At 40.0% G+C, this 16,397-nt stretch overlaps 1 protein-coding gene across 5 annotated transcripts in view; it reads left to right on the plus strand.

Annotated features, from left to right (window-relative positions):
* The window catches only part of ENPP2 (ectonucleotide pyrophosphatase/phosphodiesterase 2), a 100,938-nt gene that overhangs the window by 25,100 nt on the left and 59,441 nt on the right, over positions 1-16,397 (plus strand). For 3 of the 5 annotated variants that reach the window (XM_053661003.1, XM_053661004.1, XM_053661006.1), the window contains 2 exons: positions 4,741-4,843; positions 12,374-12,529. In XM_053661003.1, coding sequence (XP_053516978.1) covers positions 4,741-4,843; positions 12,374-12,529 — 259 coding nt within the window. Of the gene's footprint in view, positions 1-4,450; positions 4,557-4,740; positions 4,844-12,373; positions 12,530-16,397 lie in introns of those variants that run through there. The other 2 variants (XM_053661007.1, XM_053661005.1) reach the window with 1 other exon arrangement.

Genomic DNA, 16,397 nt, shown 5'->3' on the forward strand with positions numbered 1-16,397 from the left:
CTATTATAGCCATTCTTGACTCTCTCCATTTCATATCCACATAGTACAGAGATTAGCACTTCAAAATCTGATTAAATTTCCACCTGCTTAAGCCCTTTTAAGCCTTTCCATGGCTTTTCGGATAAAGACAACACCACCTAGTGTGACCATCGTGGCCCCCGTGAATTGGCCTCTCTACTAGCCTCTCCAGTCTCATTCCACTCCATGCTCACTTTGGCTTTCCCTACACTAGTCGACCCGGCTGTCACGGCACTGCATGCACGTGCTGAGGTCCACTCCACACAGAGCCTCTGCGCATCCTGTTCCCTCCATCTGGAAGCTGTTCCTCCTCTCTCACCCAGTCTCTGCCACTTCCCCGTCCACCACAGCTCAACCGGCACTCCACAAAGTCTTCTCTGGCCCTCCCGACTGGATCAGTCCTAATTACAGTAGTCCCCCTTGTCCGTGGTTTTGTTTTGTACCATTTCAGTTACACACAAACCAGCTCGGTCTGAAAATATTAAACTGAAGATTACAGAAATAAAAAATTCAGAACTTTAAAATTCGGTGCTTTCTTCACATACTCCTGTGTCTATTTGGTGACGTGGAGGGCTATGTTTGGTTCAGCTCCCTGCATAATACCAGTGCCCAGAACAGTGTTTGGTGCATAGTAGGGGCCTGTGAACATTCATGCAATGAATGATTATTCTGAGAGAGCTGAGATTGTTCTGGTGTGGGGGCTTCTGCTCACATTCCATCAGGAGTAAATGAAATGCATAGAAGTTCACCATATAAATTGAAGTCATTGAAAGATGTGACAGTGTTGATTTCAGCTCTCAATTATATAATAACTAATGCACAAGCCCTGTTTGCATTTGAATAGTCATATGCTCTTTCTCCCCTGGAGACACCCCATCACCCCTCACATAGATTACTCGTAGAACTTTGCACCTATGGTTTAGAATCTCAAAAGATGTCTACTTTATACACATTTGCAGTCCTGCGCTGCAGGAGCAATTGAGCTGGCTTGTTTCTCTATTCGCTGTTAGAACATTTTGCTGAATTTAGGTTGGCAAAAGATTGTTGTTCTGTTTTTATTCTGAATTTTCTTCTAGCCCTCCACCAGAGCAGAATTGAAAAATAAGATGAACTCAAAAGGTTTTAAGAAGACCAGACAGAATACACATGGATGTTGCCTTCTTACTTTCACAGTGTACGTGCTATAGTTATTGCTAATTGGTACCACTGAAAATAAGGTGGTCAGCAATTGTGTAACATCATAGTCTTAGAAGTATTCTGGGAATGGTGTTCGAGCCAAATCAAGGCACGTTAGTTCTGCATCAGGGGAAACCGGATATAGGTAAAGTTTGAATCAGTTCATGAAGATTTTGTAATTACTGCAGGAGGCATAAATGACCACCCTCAACTACATCTCTTTCAGATCTCACTGTTAACCTCAAGCCCTCTTACCTTAATCAGTGCTTGGGAACAAGGATTCACAGAACCATTTCATGAAAAGGTAGACTGTGCATTTGTATAAATGCAACTACTGTATTGCAATTAAGCAATACACACACTGCTGCTTTGTGCCACCAGCAAAGTAAATAAAAGACCGTTCTGCTGCTTACAGTTTGGAGATGATTCCCAAGGAGGAGCAGTCATGGTTTATAATGAAGAGATCTAAACTTTAATGTTCAATCTGTAGTAAATGCTATTAATTATATATTAAAAGTATATTATGAATCAGACTGAGCAATTCGACCTTTAGGGCATAAACAAATTAACTCAGAGTAATTTATTCTAATGCTCCATTGCTCTCAATGTGATCCTCACATTGCTTGCATCAGAAGCCTGTTGTGCCAGTTCTTGTCTGGCCCCTAGACTCCTCCTTCCCCTTCCCTATCCCATTCACTTAATGAATTAGAATCTTGGGGAATAGGCCATAGGCATCAACAGTTTATACAAGCTCTCGGAGTGATTCTTATGCTCAGTAAAGCTTGAGAACAACAGAGTGATTTCTATGGCCGGAGACTGTCACAGATTTGTTTATCGTTCTGCGTTTTCCTCTGCCAGGGGGCAGTGTTTTTGAAATACAGCCAGATTAGTAAGCCACACCGGAAGTTCATTTTAGTCTTCCTCATACATTTTCTTCATTGCTGACCCAACCGTGGATGACCTTGGACCAAAATCTTAAACCCCAGAGTAGGTGAACTTTCTTAATTTGGATTTCTTATAGAACATTTTGGACAATGTTTCAGTCATTTTAGTTAGGTTTCTAGACTTGTGCATTATCAGACTTTTGATTTTCTCTGTTTTGGACAATAAGCAGTATTAGTACTTTTTGAGAGGTAATTGTATTTTGTAGTTGATCTGATGCCCGAGGCAGGGACTTTGGTCATCCTCCTGAGAATTAATGTGTAATGATGTCTTGTAATAAAATTCTGGCTAGCTCTGGTTAGATAGTGTGCGTGTGTGCATGTGTGCGCACATGAGTGTGGATGGCTCATTAATGAATTCCACACGCACAGCGACCCGGTGGAAGATAAAGCTCTTTGGCAGAACCGTTAACAGCAATAGTGGCTGTGCTCAATCCTCTTAGATAATTGGTAACAAGCTCTGTACAGAAGCCAATTACGGATCAACTTGGCTATTACACTTACAGCTTTTTCTCCCTGCACAGCTACTCTGCATGTCCAGAAAAAAACTGACAGTGTTCAGCTTCTGAGTCTAATTTTATTTTCCAGGCAAGCCTTCATTATCCTCCAACTGAGTTTCCACAATCAAATGTCAGAGTCTCAAGCTGTCGGACTCCGGCAAGCGCTGGGGAGGTTGCCGAGATGGGGAGGCAGGTTTTTAAGAACATTTGGAACACGGTGGTAGATGATGCAGTCACAGGATGCCTGCCCTTTTCCGTTCATAGTGGGTCTCTGTAAAGACACCCCTGCATCTTGAAACTTAATATAAGTAGTAGAGAAATCTTACATGAGGTTAACATTTTTCATAAGCCTTGCTAACTACCCGACTCCAAATCATTTCAGTATGGCACACAGACTAAAGAAAGAGACTTCTATAGAAAAACAATCATGAGCCTACCATCTCGCAAGAGTGCACAACTCAGGGGAGTTTAGAAAGGCGACTTAAACTTTGCCAGTGCTTTCTTTTTCTCAATGAGCTGTCACTATATTCTAGAACATACAATGCAGCCCAGGCCTACTGTGCAACCCACTGTAATAAACAAATTTTTGCTTACATGCTATCCTGTTTTATTTGAGCAAAGCCACCACTCTGTTGCATGGTGAGTAGTGTATTTGTTTATGGATACGCATGTGCTCTGCGCCTCAATGATTTTCTCTCTCTCTCACTGGGATTCGTGAGAGAAAAACCAAGGAGAAGCCTTCTTCTCTCATTTGAATCTCTTTCCTTATTTGATTCCTAAAAGCATACAAAATGTATGCAACTGTCAGATTTAGACGTCTTGATTTCTCTTAGATACATCCCAGTTGCCAAATTGCTTAGGAAAGAAACTTCAACACTCACAAATAGTTTGTAAAGGGCCCAGTTTTGAGGGGCTGGATGATAATTTAACTGGAAATTAACCAGGGAAGTAGCTCTTTAATGCTGAGTTCTTGCACCATGGAGATTTCCTTCCTAAATTCAATCACTAATAACACTTCCCTACCCTCCCACCCCCCCACCCCCCACCCGTTCAAAAAACAAGCTGACAGTTTTTGGTTTTTTTTTTTTGGAAAGAGGAGGCAGAAGCTGAAATTATTTTGTCCCTCTTCATAGGGCAGAGGGCTTTCTTCTGCTTAGCTGGCATTCCCGTGCTTTGATAAAAGTTGCTTCTCTAAACTCTCACAGCATGGGGGAAAATAATGCTATCTCCTGTGTTAGTTACAATCCTGGTAGATTTCACCGTGAGAAATATTTGAGGAGTCAGGAGGAGCTGAGAATGTGGCACTAGGAACAGGTCGCTTGAAAGGGCAGAAAAATAAATACATGAGAAAGACAGGAAAAGTTATTAGGCTTATAAATTATAAAACTCTCCTTGTTTTCGTTTTTTTAAAAATAAAGCCATGAGGTTGACGACACTGAATGACTACATTGTAAACCTTCAAAGCTTAAAACTAGTATAAATTGCTTTCCAGTTCTGTTTCTTTTTTATTGGATAAAGTACATTTGGTTTCTTTTTTAAAAACCATGTTTTTGTGAGGGAAGGAAAATGAACATGAGCTGTTACTGGTCACAGCAACACAAGAAACCCTCATGTTAGCAGAGGAAACCACATGAAAGTCTGTGTGTTAGGGGAGGGACCGATAAGGGGGTGGAGAAAAGGAGGGTGATGTTTCCAGCCTCTTCTGCTCAGAGCTGCGATTCGTGAGCCAGCCGTGATGACATCAAGCTTTGGACAAATCAGAGCAGCCTGTCAACTTCCCAGGTGGGATTACTTGTAGTTAATAGACGCAGCTCAGAGCCCCAAAAAGCAGTGCATTCAGTGGAGGCAGAGCACACACTGCAAAAAGCCTTTCCCAGAACATTCTGTCATGGCTCGGAGCGGCACGTTCTGGGCACGTCAGGTAGGAGAAAGGAGGGATGACAGGGGACAGCCTTGATCTTTAGAATCGGTTTCTGACTTTTTTGTTGTTTTAAGAAAAATAAAAAGGCAACCTTTTATGGTGCATTTTGGAAATTTTGGGATTGGGTGGTGATACTGAAGTCCTGTCTAGCTGTTTTTGACATGCCCATCTCTTATTCTCTTAGGTGATATCTCTGTTCACGTTTGCTATTGGAGCCAATATCTGCTTGGGATTCACAGCAAATCGAATTAAGAGGGCAGAAGAGTGGGATGAAGGCCCTCCGACAGGTAAGGCTAGCAACTATTTGCATTTCAAATATTTTAAAAGTCAATAGAAACTCATCAAGAAAGTTGTCTTTAAATAATTTTGCAGTTTAACTACTTTAGTCCTTGATTTCTCCAGAATACAGCCAGCTCTGTGTATAATTCATGTGAGAGGACATGGTTTCATTTAATTAGAGAACACTTATGATGGCTTCATGATAACTGGCTATTTAAGTATTTTGACCTTGAAGTTCAAAATTAAAACTCCTGTTTAGCAGACAAGGCTAAAATAAAAACGACGAGGATGGGTGCGTGTTCGGTGCAGGAGATGGGCGAATCTGACTCACTGTGATGAGGTATTGGATGTAGCGTTTATCTCCAGACAGTTCTGACTTAGGCAAAAAGAGGAATGGCAGTAAAAAAAGGCTGTGAGCTGACTTTATGAAACTTTAGAAATTTAGGACTGTGCGATTAAGATTTACCTACAAGAGGAAAAACATAACAGGAAGGAGGTGCTTAAATCCTGACCTCATTGTTTTTTCTTAAGGCATAAAAAAAGGTGAGCTTCGACAGTGTACCTTGACTTAACTAATAGAACCGGAGTGAAAGGGTTTCCTTTTACAATGCACTGTGCCATAAGCAGTGTGGGGATTCTTATAAAGGAGCTCCTTGTGCAGACGGAGGGGGCTTAACCGACTCGGTCTTAAGTAATGAGTTGGTTAATTTCCTGGAAATTGGAGCTGCTGATGGTTTTATAAATAAAAATTACATATTAAGTAATGGGGACTCTAGGGGGCAATATTTTCTGGACTTTCCCTGACATCTCAGCATGCTTGTCTGCCTCCCCGAGAACGTTGTATTTCTCTGTATTTCTTGCCCCGACTGCCCGGATACCATCACCTGTCTCCGCATAGCCAGTGTGTGCGCATTCACGAGCCAAGTCATGATACATATATCAGAGTACTGTCTTCCTCACACCAAGGGAATTCCTTTTGTATCATGCTAGAATTGTACAAGAAGTCATTGAGTAAGTTGTAGTGGGATGTGGTTGGGGTGAAAAGGGAGAAAACAAATCAAAAACTGCACCCCCCGGGGAACCAAATGGACACAATGAGTTGTCTTCTGTTGGGAAAGGAGAGTGGATCCAGGCTGAAGAATCCCATTTTTATTGGTAACAAATGCTCTCTTCAAAGACCTGTTTTTTTTGCTCCAGACAAGTACAACTCCCGTTCACACCAACTGTAACTGCAGTGACCGGGAGGGGAGCCGATCCTTAGCACGGCTCTGTGAGCCAGCCAGCAGCTGGACAGCCCTGCTGGTTCTCTCCAATGCGCCCTCAAAGGAACTTTTTCCTGTTTTGTGTAATGTATCGCGTTGGCTGAAACCGCTATTAAAAGCTGTTTTCTTAATGAATGCATAAAATCCAGCCACTCATTATTTTCACAGTCCACTTTTTATTTTTTTGGAAACCAGTCATGAAAGTCTTGGACCTGGTATCCTGAATTCATGTGACTTGCTGTGTGGTCTCGGGCAAGTCACTTGCAAAGTCTGTTTCCTTAGCGGTACAATGAGGAGCAGGCCTGGATGATTTCCAATTTTTCTACTGGATTGAAAAAAAAGCCCACGGTTCTGCCTACTCTGTTTCACTGCCTCTGATTTTATGTGCTTGGACTCCACTGGAGAACTTGAAAAGTGTAGACCACATTTATTAAACCTCGAATATAGTTTGCATATAATACATTGCTTCCATACATGACAAGAAATAGCTATAAGAACTAATGAAATAATGTAACTTCTTGAAAAATAATATAATCTATAATATAGTAAATAAATCTAAGTGACCTTAAGTGTACTGCAAAATATCTGCTTTTTGAATCATTTAATTAAATCCTGTATTATTTTAGGACTCCGTGGAATCTTCTAAAGTAATTTATTAGTGAAAATTCTACCTATAGGAAGCTTAGTCTTGGAATACATTGCCACTAAGTTTGTGTTTTAGGAATTTCATATGCCAGCACACTTTTTATTTCTAACTTTTCTATGAACGTGGCTTGCCTGCTTTTAGGCAAGACCAGAGCTACACTTTGGCAACTGGGTGAAAACAGTGCAGAGACTTTAAATACTTTTTATCTTGTTAAACATAATATGCACCTAGAAAGGGTCTCCCTCAAATAACGTGTGCGGCTGGTTATTCTGTCAGCCAAGATTTCACATCAGAAAACACTGGGTGGACTTCTCTATCCATATTAGAACAATATACTAGGAAGAAAGGCTCTTATGCCTGTGTTCAGCAACACTTCTATGTTCGAAGAAATCCTGGGAAGCTCAGTGCTTCTAGTGTTTCACATAGTAGAAGGGACACAAAGGGCATTAATCTGTGGCCAGCTTCAGACTGACTGACCGGAGCAAGACCTGCCATTCAAAAGCATGCAGGTTCTTGTCTGGTAAGTGTAGGGATTCAGCATTCTCAACAATAGCTGGGAGCGTTCTACACCCACACAGCCCTTCGCTGCTGTACTATGGACTGGGGGGTTAGTTTCAAGGCTCTGGCAGTGCAAACACACTGTTATAATTAATTAACCAGCACACGTGTCAGCTGGGTTTATTGTTGGGACCTAGTGATCTATTAGAAGTAATAGCGGAATAAGATGTCTTCCACCAGATCATAAAAGATCAATAGATTTAGTGGAAGATCTGAAATGACCCAAGCTAGTTATAATTCTGTTGGGTAAATATGACGGGCAGTCAGGTAAATGAGATAGCAGAAATAAATTTTTAAAGAAAATATAAGTAGTAAGTGCAATTTAGTTTGATGTCTTTGCCCCATACGTATATCTGAGGTAGCCAGCTTGATTCACCTTTAAGGTTGCAAGAACTTTATGTGTGTACAGATGTGTGTGTACCTATGTACACGTGCATGCACGTGTGTTTATGATGGTATGGTCTATTTTACTAACATTTGTGCTAGATACTCTTTCAGTCTCCAGGTGAAATTGGGATGTCCTCTGACATATAAGTAACTTAATACTTGAAAGACGAAGGGAAATTTGTAAGCTTGTGAAGAGCTAATCAACTTGAAAGCGCAGTTCAATTTATTATCATTTTTAGTGGCTTGAAAGTTTCAAAGTATGCAAATGTGAATGGAATTCGTGGGTGTAAATGTGAAGTGAATTTCTTTAACAACGTGATGAGCAAAGCTTTCCTTTGGGAATCATAGAGAACCCAGGCAATGATAACACGAATGCGATGGTTTGTGCCCATTGGATAACTTTAGGAATCTCATTTTACAATGAAAATGAAAAGCTACTTAAAAGATGGGCTAGTAACATTTAGGAAGCTGCAAAGCTGGCAGAAATATCAGCCTTGCTCTGCAAGGAAAACTATCTCAGGATGTCATTGGACTTTATGTTAAACTTACTATACAAATTAGGACGTTCCAGTCAACCGACTGAGATGATGTGAGCTTGAATCTAAGGAGGGCATGGATTTTTCAGTTCTTTATTACACGGGGCTTTGGGGTAGTGACTTTTTTCATTTATCATAAAACTCTACCAAATCCTCTATCTTGTTTGTATAAACAGAAATTTCAGTCTCCAACAGTGCTCAACATAGATTCCTGAAACAACAATAAAGTCAACAGATCTTTTAAAATTGTGTTCTTAAAAAGAACATCTGAAATAATTTGGAACCTATGGACAAAATTTCATGGAAACAGCACTGTAGTTATAGCCAGATGATCTAAAATTTCAGCCAGGCCTTTGCTAGCTCAAGTTAGAACTAGAGATTTGATTTTCCAACTGGAAAAATGGAGATAATGTTGCCTCTCTATTGGAAAAGATTCTTGAAAACAGAATGCCATATCAATGCTGATGACAACATAAGGTGTTAAGTATATAATGGCATGTTTAACTTATCTTCAATTAATGTTTGAAGGCCAGTTTTTAAATTTTTATCTTATCGCTTTGACAATACCTGAGACTTAAATAAGACAGTGTTTCGCTGGCTGGTGGCAGATTTGCAAAGCATTCAGACTTACACTGCTGACTACCATCACGAATGCTACTTGAGTGGTTTAGAAGTTACATTTACATTTTTAATTTTTGAAACTGGACTTTACAGAGACCTGCTTTGTTCTAGTGTGTAAGGTGTTTCTACACGGGGATGTCGTATTTATAAATACATGGGAAGCACAGGTGTTTGTGAACTTCCCAGGTAGACCCATTTATTTAAAAAATGGTCTATGAAATCGGGCCTGGCAGCCTCGCAGAGGGGAGAACAGCAATGCGGGCAGGAGGGGTATTTCCGGAAAGGGGTGTATTTAGGAATCAGACCTACACGTGAGTGCTGCTTACTAAGGTATGAAGTCAAAAATATCAAGAAAAACCGACAACTTCAACACAGGGAAGTATGGCCAGGAAGAATGAATCATACACTCTAGAAGAGGCATAAGACATGTTAAATTCTAGCATCGGGAGGCATCTTGAATGCCACCCAGTTTCCCTTCCTCCTTTCCCTGCCCTTTGTCCTTGGGAGAGGGTCGGCAAACGTGGGAACATGCTCTGGTCCAAGTCTTGGGATTATTGGATTTGAGGTGGTACATGGCCACCTTCCCCCTTCCCTTCCCGCCTTTGTCACCTGAATCCACGTCAGCTGAGAATGAATTTTGACATCTGTATCCCTAATTCACACACACCTGGGAATTTGATCTGGGAGCTGTTGGCAACCCAGTCTTGAATACAGTGCTTTTTAGGAGGTACATCTTGGCATTATGAGTGTAGGGGCTATGCTTTCTTAACAAAGCTGCCTTCAGTTTAATTAAGGGTTGGTAAGGAGAATTATAATTCAATGGAGTCAGCTATTGCATGAGCTTTAATTATTTTCAAAACCAAAGTGAGGGACAATGAAAGAGGGATTAAGAAAATGGAAAACATCACATTGATAGATGGAAGAAAGGTTAAAAATGGCTAAGAATTCACATAGGGATTTCGAAAGCAAAAAAAGAGATAGTGAAGAGATTAGAGGAGGGAAAAGCAAAGGACATAAGTGGAGGAGAATGTCAAACATATTCTGGGATACCATAAAGAAGAGGAGATAGGCCAAGTAAACAACTGTACACAGTATTTTGAGGTTTCTTCACATTATCTCAGCTATAAGCATAGCCAAATATATTTATGTATGAAGCTCATGGGAATGTATTAGTCTACTGTTGGACTTCTAAGGAGTAGACTTAAAGAAATAACTCACTGATAAGCATTTTTCTTATCTTTATTTTTACTATAAAGACTTCCTTCCTTTTTTCACATCTCAATTCCCCTTCTCCCTCCCCTCCAGTTTCTTCTGGTCCAGCGCGTGCTGTTGACAGGTTGGCCAAAGTCAATAGAAAAGTGTGGCTTATGAGCCGGAGGGAAGGCATTGCTTTGGAAACCTAACATTATTCCCTAAACTGAACTGGCATGGTTTTGTATGTACAGTTTCAACATCCCAGAATCAACCATGCAAAAGTGTTTCTCGTCTCATGGTCCAGTGAATCTGTTTGCTTTAGTCAAACAGATCTGACGCCATAAAGGCTAAAATGGGTGCTTCTGGCTTCAGAGAGGACAGAGGAGTAAAGGATGAACAGGATGTTCAGATCAATGGCTTTGATAAACCTGGAAATGTCACTTAGCGTCTGCTCTCCCCTGAGACTCTGCGTTTTCTTGATTTTAAAACTAACGCGTACTGCTCATAAAAAGTATAAACGTGTAAATAAGAAAACCAAATTATCAAGTGCATGTCATAAATAACATTTATTAGGATACTTCCATTTTATTTTTTTGTTTATTATCTTTTTTATCCCTGTTACAGATACTGTTTACTATTTTAACACTGTTCTGTACTTTAATCTTTAATAACACTTGTTTGTATATTTTGTAGGTCTTTCCATGGTAGCCCGCATGGACCTGCTCATTGTTTTAAGGGCTGAGCAATATTCCATTTATGGCTAGAGCGATTCTTTCTTGTGCATATATACCTTGACACATTTTTGCAAATATATACGAGAGATAAATTCCTAGTAATGGAATTTCTGAGTGAAAGATTCATATGCATTTTCAAAAGTGATAGGTATTTCTAAATTGTGTGATATTTTACAACATTTTTAATATCTACCAACAGGTATGATGCTGCTTATACGCTCTGTTCATCATAAACTGATTATTTTGAAAGCGAGAATGAAAAATTTGCTTTATTTTTCCAGACAGCTAGTTATTCCAGCACTACTCACTGATTAAACCTTCGCTTACTAAGTTTTCATTCTTCCTTTGATTTAAAATGTTCCTTTCCTAATCCAAAATAATATTGAATGTAAATTGTAACTTTAAAAAATGAAAACATTACAATGTTACCTTCATTGTAAAATAAATTCTCATGTATTTGGTCCTGTTTCTTGTCCCCACCCCAGCACTGATCTACTTATTTTCTAGTAGCAAATGATCTTAATTAACTTCAGAATATATTTTACTATCTAGGTCTTCACCAAATTACTCTCTCTTTTCAGTTTTCTCTAGTTTCATATATTTAACTTTGATAAACTTTCAATATTCTCTCAAGTTTCAAGTAATCTTCTTGTGAATGCATGGAATCTTTAGGTTTACTTAGGGAGAACTGATATTTTTATAATATGGATATTTTTACATTCAGGATGGTATGTCTTTCCATTTAGTTAAATCTTTTAAAATACCTTTGTGTAAAGTTTTAATGTGTTCTTCATGTAGGTTCTACACAGGTCCTATTACATTTATACCTAGATATTTTATATTTTTAGGTACTATTATGAATTAAACTTCCACTTAATTTTTGAACTTATATTGCCTGTACATTACAAATTTGTGGAATTTTTCTCACTTCTCCCCCCACTTCAGCTGATTTTTAAGATTTCTAGCTAAAGAGTCATCATACGCCAATACTGAATGAGGATTTTTTTGACAAGCCGAGATTGTCAAATTCATGTTTGCGCAACTCTAGTGACAGGTATAGATTTTATGGCTGTGAGAGAGTTTAAAAGTCTATTCCAATCCCACATGGTCAGACTGTCCTCAGAACATTTAGGCTAAATTTTCCTTATGAAAAGCTATGACTTTTAAAACGGGGAAAGTCCTGTCATTCTCAGTACGTGTACTGAAGTTCTCTCCTGTCCCCACATCGCTGGCATCCACAGAGACACTGACCCACACAGATTTGTAGTCATAATTGTAAAAGGCAATAAAACCAACAGCCAACACTTGTCACACCTTCTGTATGTCTGACCACCTGCTAAGCGTTCTGCACGGATTGTTCCATTTAATTTTCATTATAACCCTGAGTGACGTTTATGAGTCCCCTCACTTTGCAGATGGGGAAACCGGCACAAGGAAACTCAGCAACCTGCCGAGGGACCATGGCCAGCAGGTGATGGAACCAGGCTGCTCAGCCAGAGACTGGCTGTGTCCCCGAACTGTACTGCTTCCCATCACGCGCTCCCCACGGTGACACAACCCACTTCCCAGTCCCATTGCCTTTGTCTCTTGTATCTTGCAGTGTTATCAGACTCCCCCTGGACCAACACCTCTGGATCTTGTAAGGGCCGATGCTTTGAACTTCAAGAAGTTGGACCTCCTGATTGTCGCTGTGACAACCTGTGTAAGAGCTACAGCAGTTGCTGCCATGACTTTGATGAGCTTTGTCTGAAGACAGGTATGCAGCTTTTGAGTCCTCTAGCCTCAGTTAGGGGGCTTGCAACCCCCTGCTGTTGGACCCCCTGTCACTGACATCCTGCTTTGGCCGAACCGAAGTAGGTTTTAGTTTTGCTTCTTGACTGATTGTCAACTGTAAAGTAAGTGCACCTGGCGTAACTGTTGCTTCCCACAAAGCCCACCAGAAGAAGGTTTTTTTGCGGCTAGAGTCATTTCCTGGTTTTGGAAATACTTGTAGCCAGGCTTTTTTTTTTTTTTTTTTTTTTAATCTTCATCATTTCTCTCTTTTGCTGTCAATTCCCACGTTCACTGCTAGGGCACATAGACTGAAATTGTGCACATTCTCAAAGAGTTGGTTTCCTTTTTTGGTATCTATTTGTTTAGCACAGTTTCTAGCATTTGTTTATTTCATCATATCATATAGTGATTATTGTTCTACCCTGATGCTGTTCCCCATTCTCTCTGCAAGTGAAAAATTGCTCTGGAATTCTGCTTGGGAGCCCATGCTCAGAGTATCACTCAAATCTCTTCCTGACTTTTCAAATATTTCTTCTGGACTAGAGCAGTCAGTAGACTATATAGACTTTTGAGTGAATGCACACCAGCTGAGAAGAAGCACCTTGGGAGACATCTGCCATTGTGTGTGCTCTGTTTGCAAAACCCAACACTTTATGTAGAACTTTGAAAATGCCCTTGAGGCTGCCCACCACGCCTCTGGGCAGCACGGCCTTCAAACTCCCTGAGAAAGCTGTCAGTCAACCTGGGGCTTCAGACCACTGGGTGTAGAGACTCCGCAGCTCCGTGGACAAGCTGTTACTTGGTTTTGGACTTTTGTGATAAGATGATTCTTTCAAAAATCCACCTTCTATTATCATTGATGTTACTCTGCTCTTTCTAATGATATCACTAGAAACAGAAACATTCTTCTTCTCTATTAAGGAAATATCCCTTAATTATATGAAAACTGATATCATTTTCTTTTCTAGTTCTGATTTGTTTGTTTCCCCCTAAATAAGAAAAGCTTTATTAGGTTGTGTTTTGCACAGTATGTTTTCCAAACATTTGGCCCCTTTTTGGGGGGGAGGGGGGTTTACTTTCCTTTGGAACTCCTCTCAGTTTCCTTAGTTGTGAGTCTGCAAATTTAAATGCTGAGAACCTTGTAAACTGAATGTATGGATGGAACAGATGTCCCAGCAGAGTCCTTGGGTTCTATGACATTACTTCAAGCCAGTGGTCTGTGTTTGCTTGGCACCGAGGAATTAACTAACGCTTGATGTTTCCTCTCTACCTTGAGCTCCTTGTTTCTGACACTTCATTCCAGCCTTTGGGATTCCTGATCACTGAGCTCCTTGCAGAGCATCTCCAAACTCTGGCTTAGCTTTCTCCGACTGTAGCTCATGTTTTTCTCCCCAGGTTTAATAAATATGGACTACAGTAGCATTTTTAAAGTCATTTATTCCCTGTGCAGAAGGATAGCATATGCCAAATGTAGAAGAATCGAATGTCCAATCACAGCAAAAAATTAAAGAAAACAGTCTTTGAGATTTTACTTTGCTGACACAAGTACCCTCTAGAAATAAGCACAATCAGTGTTTCTGTGTAAACTCTGACTACTTTGTGTGTGTGTTTAGAATGTATGTATGTACATGTATTTATACATGAGAGTATATGTGAGCACACATGTGAGGAGAGCCTTGTGAGGATGTGTCTGTATTTGTAGATCTCTGTACACATCATCCTTTGAATGCTGATGTAGTCTTCTACTGAACAGCTACAACCTATCTCACTGAGTCATTGACCAGCACTTATATTTCCCTCTCTTTTTGCTATTATTGTCTCAATGAACATTATTCATGCATATTTATATTTTTGCCTATTTTCCTTAAAATGAATTCCTATAATTTGGATTTTGGGATCAAAATGTACATACATTTAAAAAATTAAAAATATATTACAAAATTGTACTTGCAAAGTTTATATTTTTCTCAAAGGGCACAAGAGCGTTTCACTACTGTCTTTTTAGCAACTGTCATTTAAAAAAATTTTTTTCCCATGTTAAAGCCTTTTTCTGGCCTGATAGGTGCCATTCTTACTATCCAATAAGGTTAAATGCTTTTTATGTTTATTCCAGTGTTTGCTTTGAAAATTATGCAATTGTTTGATTCATACCTTGCTCATAGTTCACTCTGAACCCTGAGTTTTTAAAAATTTCATTCTTATCTGAAGTCAGTAGTTCCTCAATAAATCTAACTTATGAATAGTGATGCTCTTTGTTAAGCAAAGTGATTTTCTTATGGAATTAGAGGAGGAATAAAAGTATGTTGGTGGGTCAAATTATCCTTGAAGTGGGGGGAAAACCCATGATCTCTATCAGTCAAAGAAACTTTGGCAAAATGGATATTTGGGATGGAAGGTCTGGATGAAGGAATGCCAAGCATTTAATCCGCTTGGGAAGAGAAGGCAGGGAAGGTAGGGGACCGGAATCAGAGAGTGGAGTCAGGACGCACAGGCAGGTCGAAAGAAAGAAAATGGACAGGAGGACGGAGTGGTGAACATGGTGGGAGAGCGGTCAAAGGGGGACACATGGTCATGGGAAACATACAATAAAGAAAGTTAAAAAGAGGTAAATAAATAAATAAAAGAATGGAAGCGAAACCATAGAGGCACAATTTTCCACAATGGCAACGAATATCTCTTTACCTGCTTCTTCACCTAGCAACAGTGTATCTTAGTAGAATATTCTTAAGGAACAGCATTGCTTTCTAAGATCATTGCCTTCCACTTATGATGTATTTTAAGAGCTAATGACTTGAAGTGTCCTGTAGCTCGGAGAAGGCTTTCTTGACCATTCTACCTCAAGTAGCAGCCCCACCTCACCCCACCAGTCTCTGCCCACGCTGTCCTGGTCTTTCCGCAGCACTCAGTACCAGCCGACCTCGTCTTGTTTCCTTATTTCCCTGCTTATGGTCTGTTGATCCCAATTGGAACAGAAGCTCCATGAGGACAGGATTTTGTTCTTCCTATTCTTCACAACGTCCCCAGCATCTGGACCATGGGAAACATAATAGAAAGATGTATTGAATAAATGAATTAACTATAAAGTCTCTCAGTGTGACAGTCCTGAATTTAAAGAGTCATACTTTATTTTCATGGTAATTTTCAATTAGATGCAATAAATGTTCATGGAATACTGAGCACATGCTAGGCACAGTCTCGGGCACTGGAGATAGAAGGGTGAAAGGGTATGTTTTCCTGCCTTGGAACTTAGAGTCTTATGGGCAAAAAAGCCAGAGAAAAAAAAATAAAACATGCTCTTTAAAAGGAAAATATTACTTTTCTGTTCTCTTGGGACAGTGGGGCTTTGAGCTCTCAATGGAGTCTGCTCAGAGAGAAATCCATGGGCCTCTTCAATCATGGGGACTCTGACCTCAGCGTAGGTAGGGCTCCATTTGGTCAGTGATTGGAACTGCGAATGTTTCTAACATCCATTTAAAAATCTTTGTATCTGTTTAGGACTTTAACTTCCAGGTGCATCTTATAGTAGGTCGAGGCCATTTAGTTGCACAATCATTTATTTTTAAATCAAGCTGATGTAAGTGAAGCAAAGCTACTTTGGAGAATGAAAGAGCTGAGCTATAGTGACCAAGCCGACAATGGTAAACGCCCTGATCACGAACCTCCGATACCACACATTTCATTGGGTCTTTGAGGACAGTTCGCCATCATAAGAGTTCCGTTTTTCCCCAAGGAGCTCCATTGTGTTTGGCTTTGTACTCTGACTTAAAAATTAGGCATTCATTCTATTTGTAAGTCCTCCAAATATTGTCTGGGCTTCAGGCCAGCCCTCATTTCACCAGCAGATTAAACGA

Source organism: Artibeus jamaicensis, unplaced genomic scaffold (assembly GCF_021234435.1).
Source record: "Artibeus jamaicensis isolate MK-2021 breed Jamaican fruit bat unplaced genomic scaffold, CSHL_Jam_final scaffold_916, whole genome shotgun sequence".
Lineage (NCBI taxonomy): Eukaryota > Metazoa > Chordata > Mammalia > Chiroptera > Phyllostomidae > Artibeus > Artibeus jamaicensis.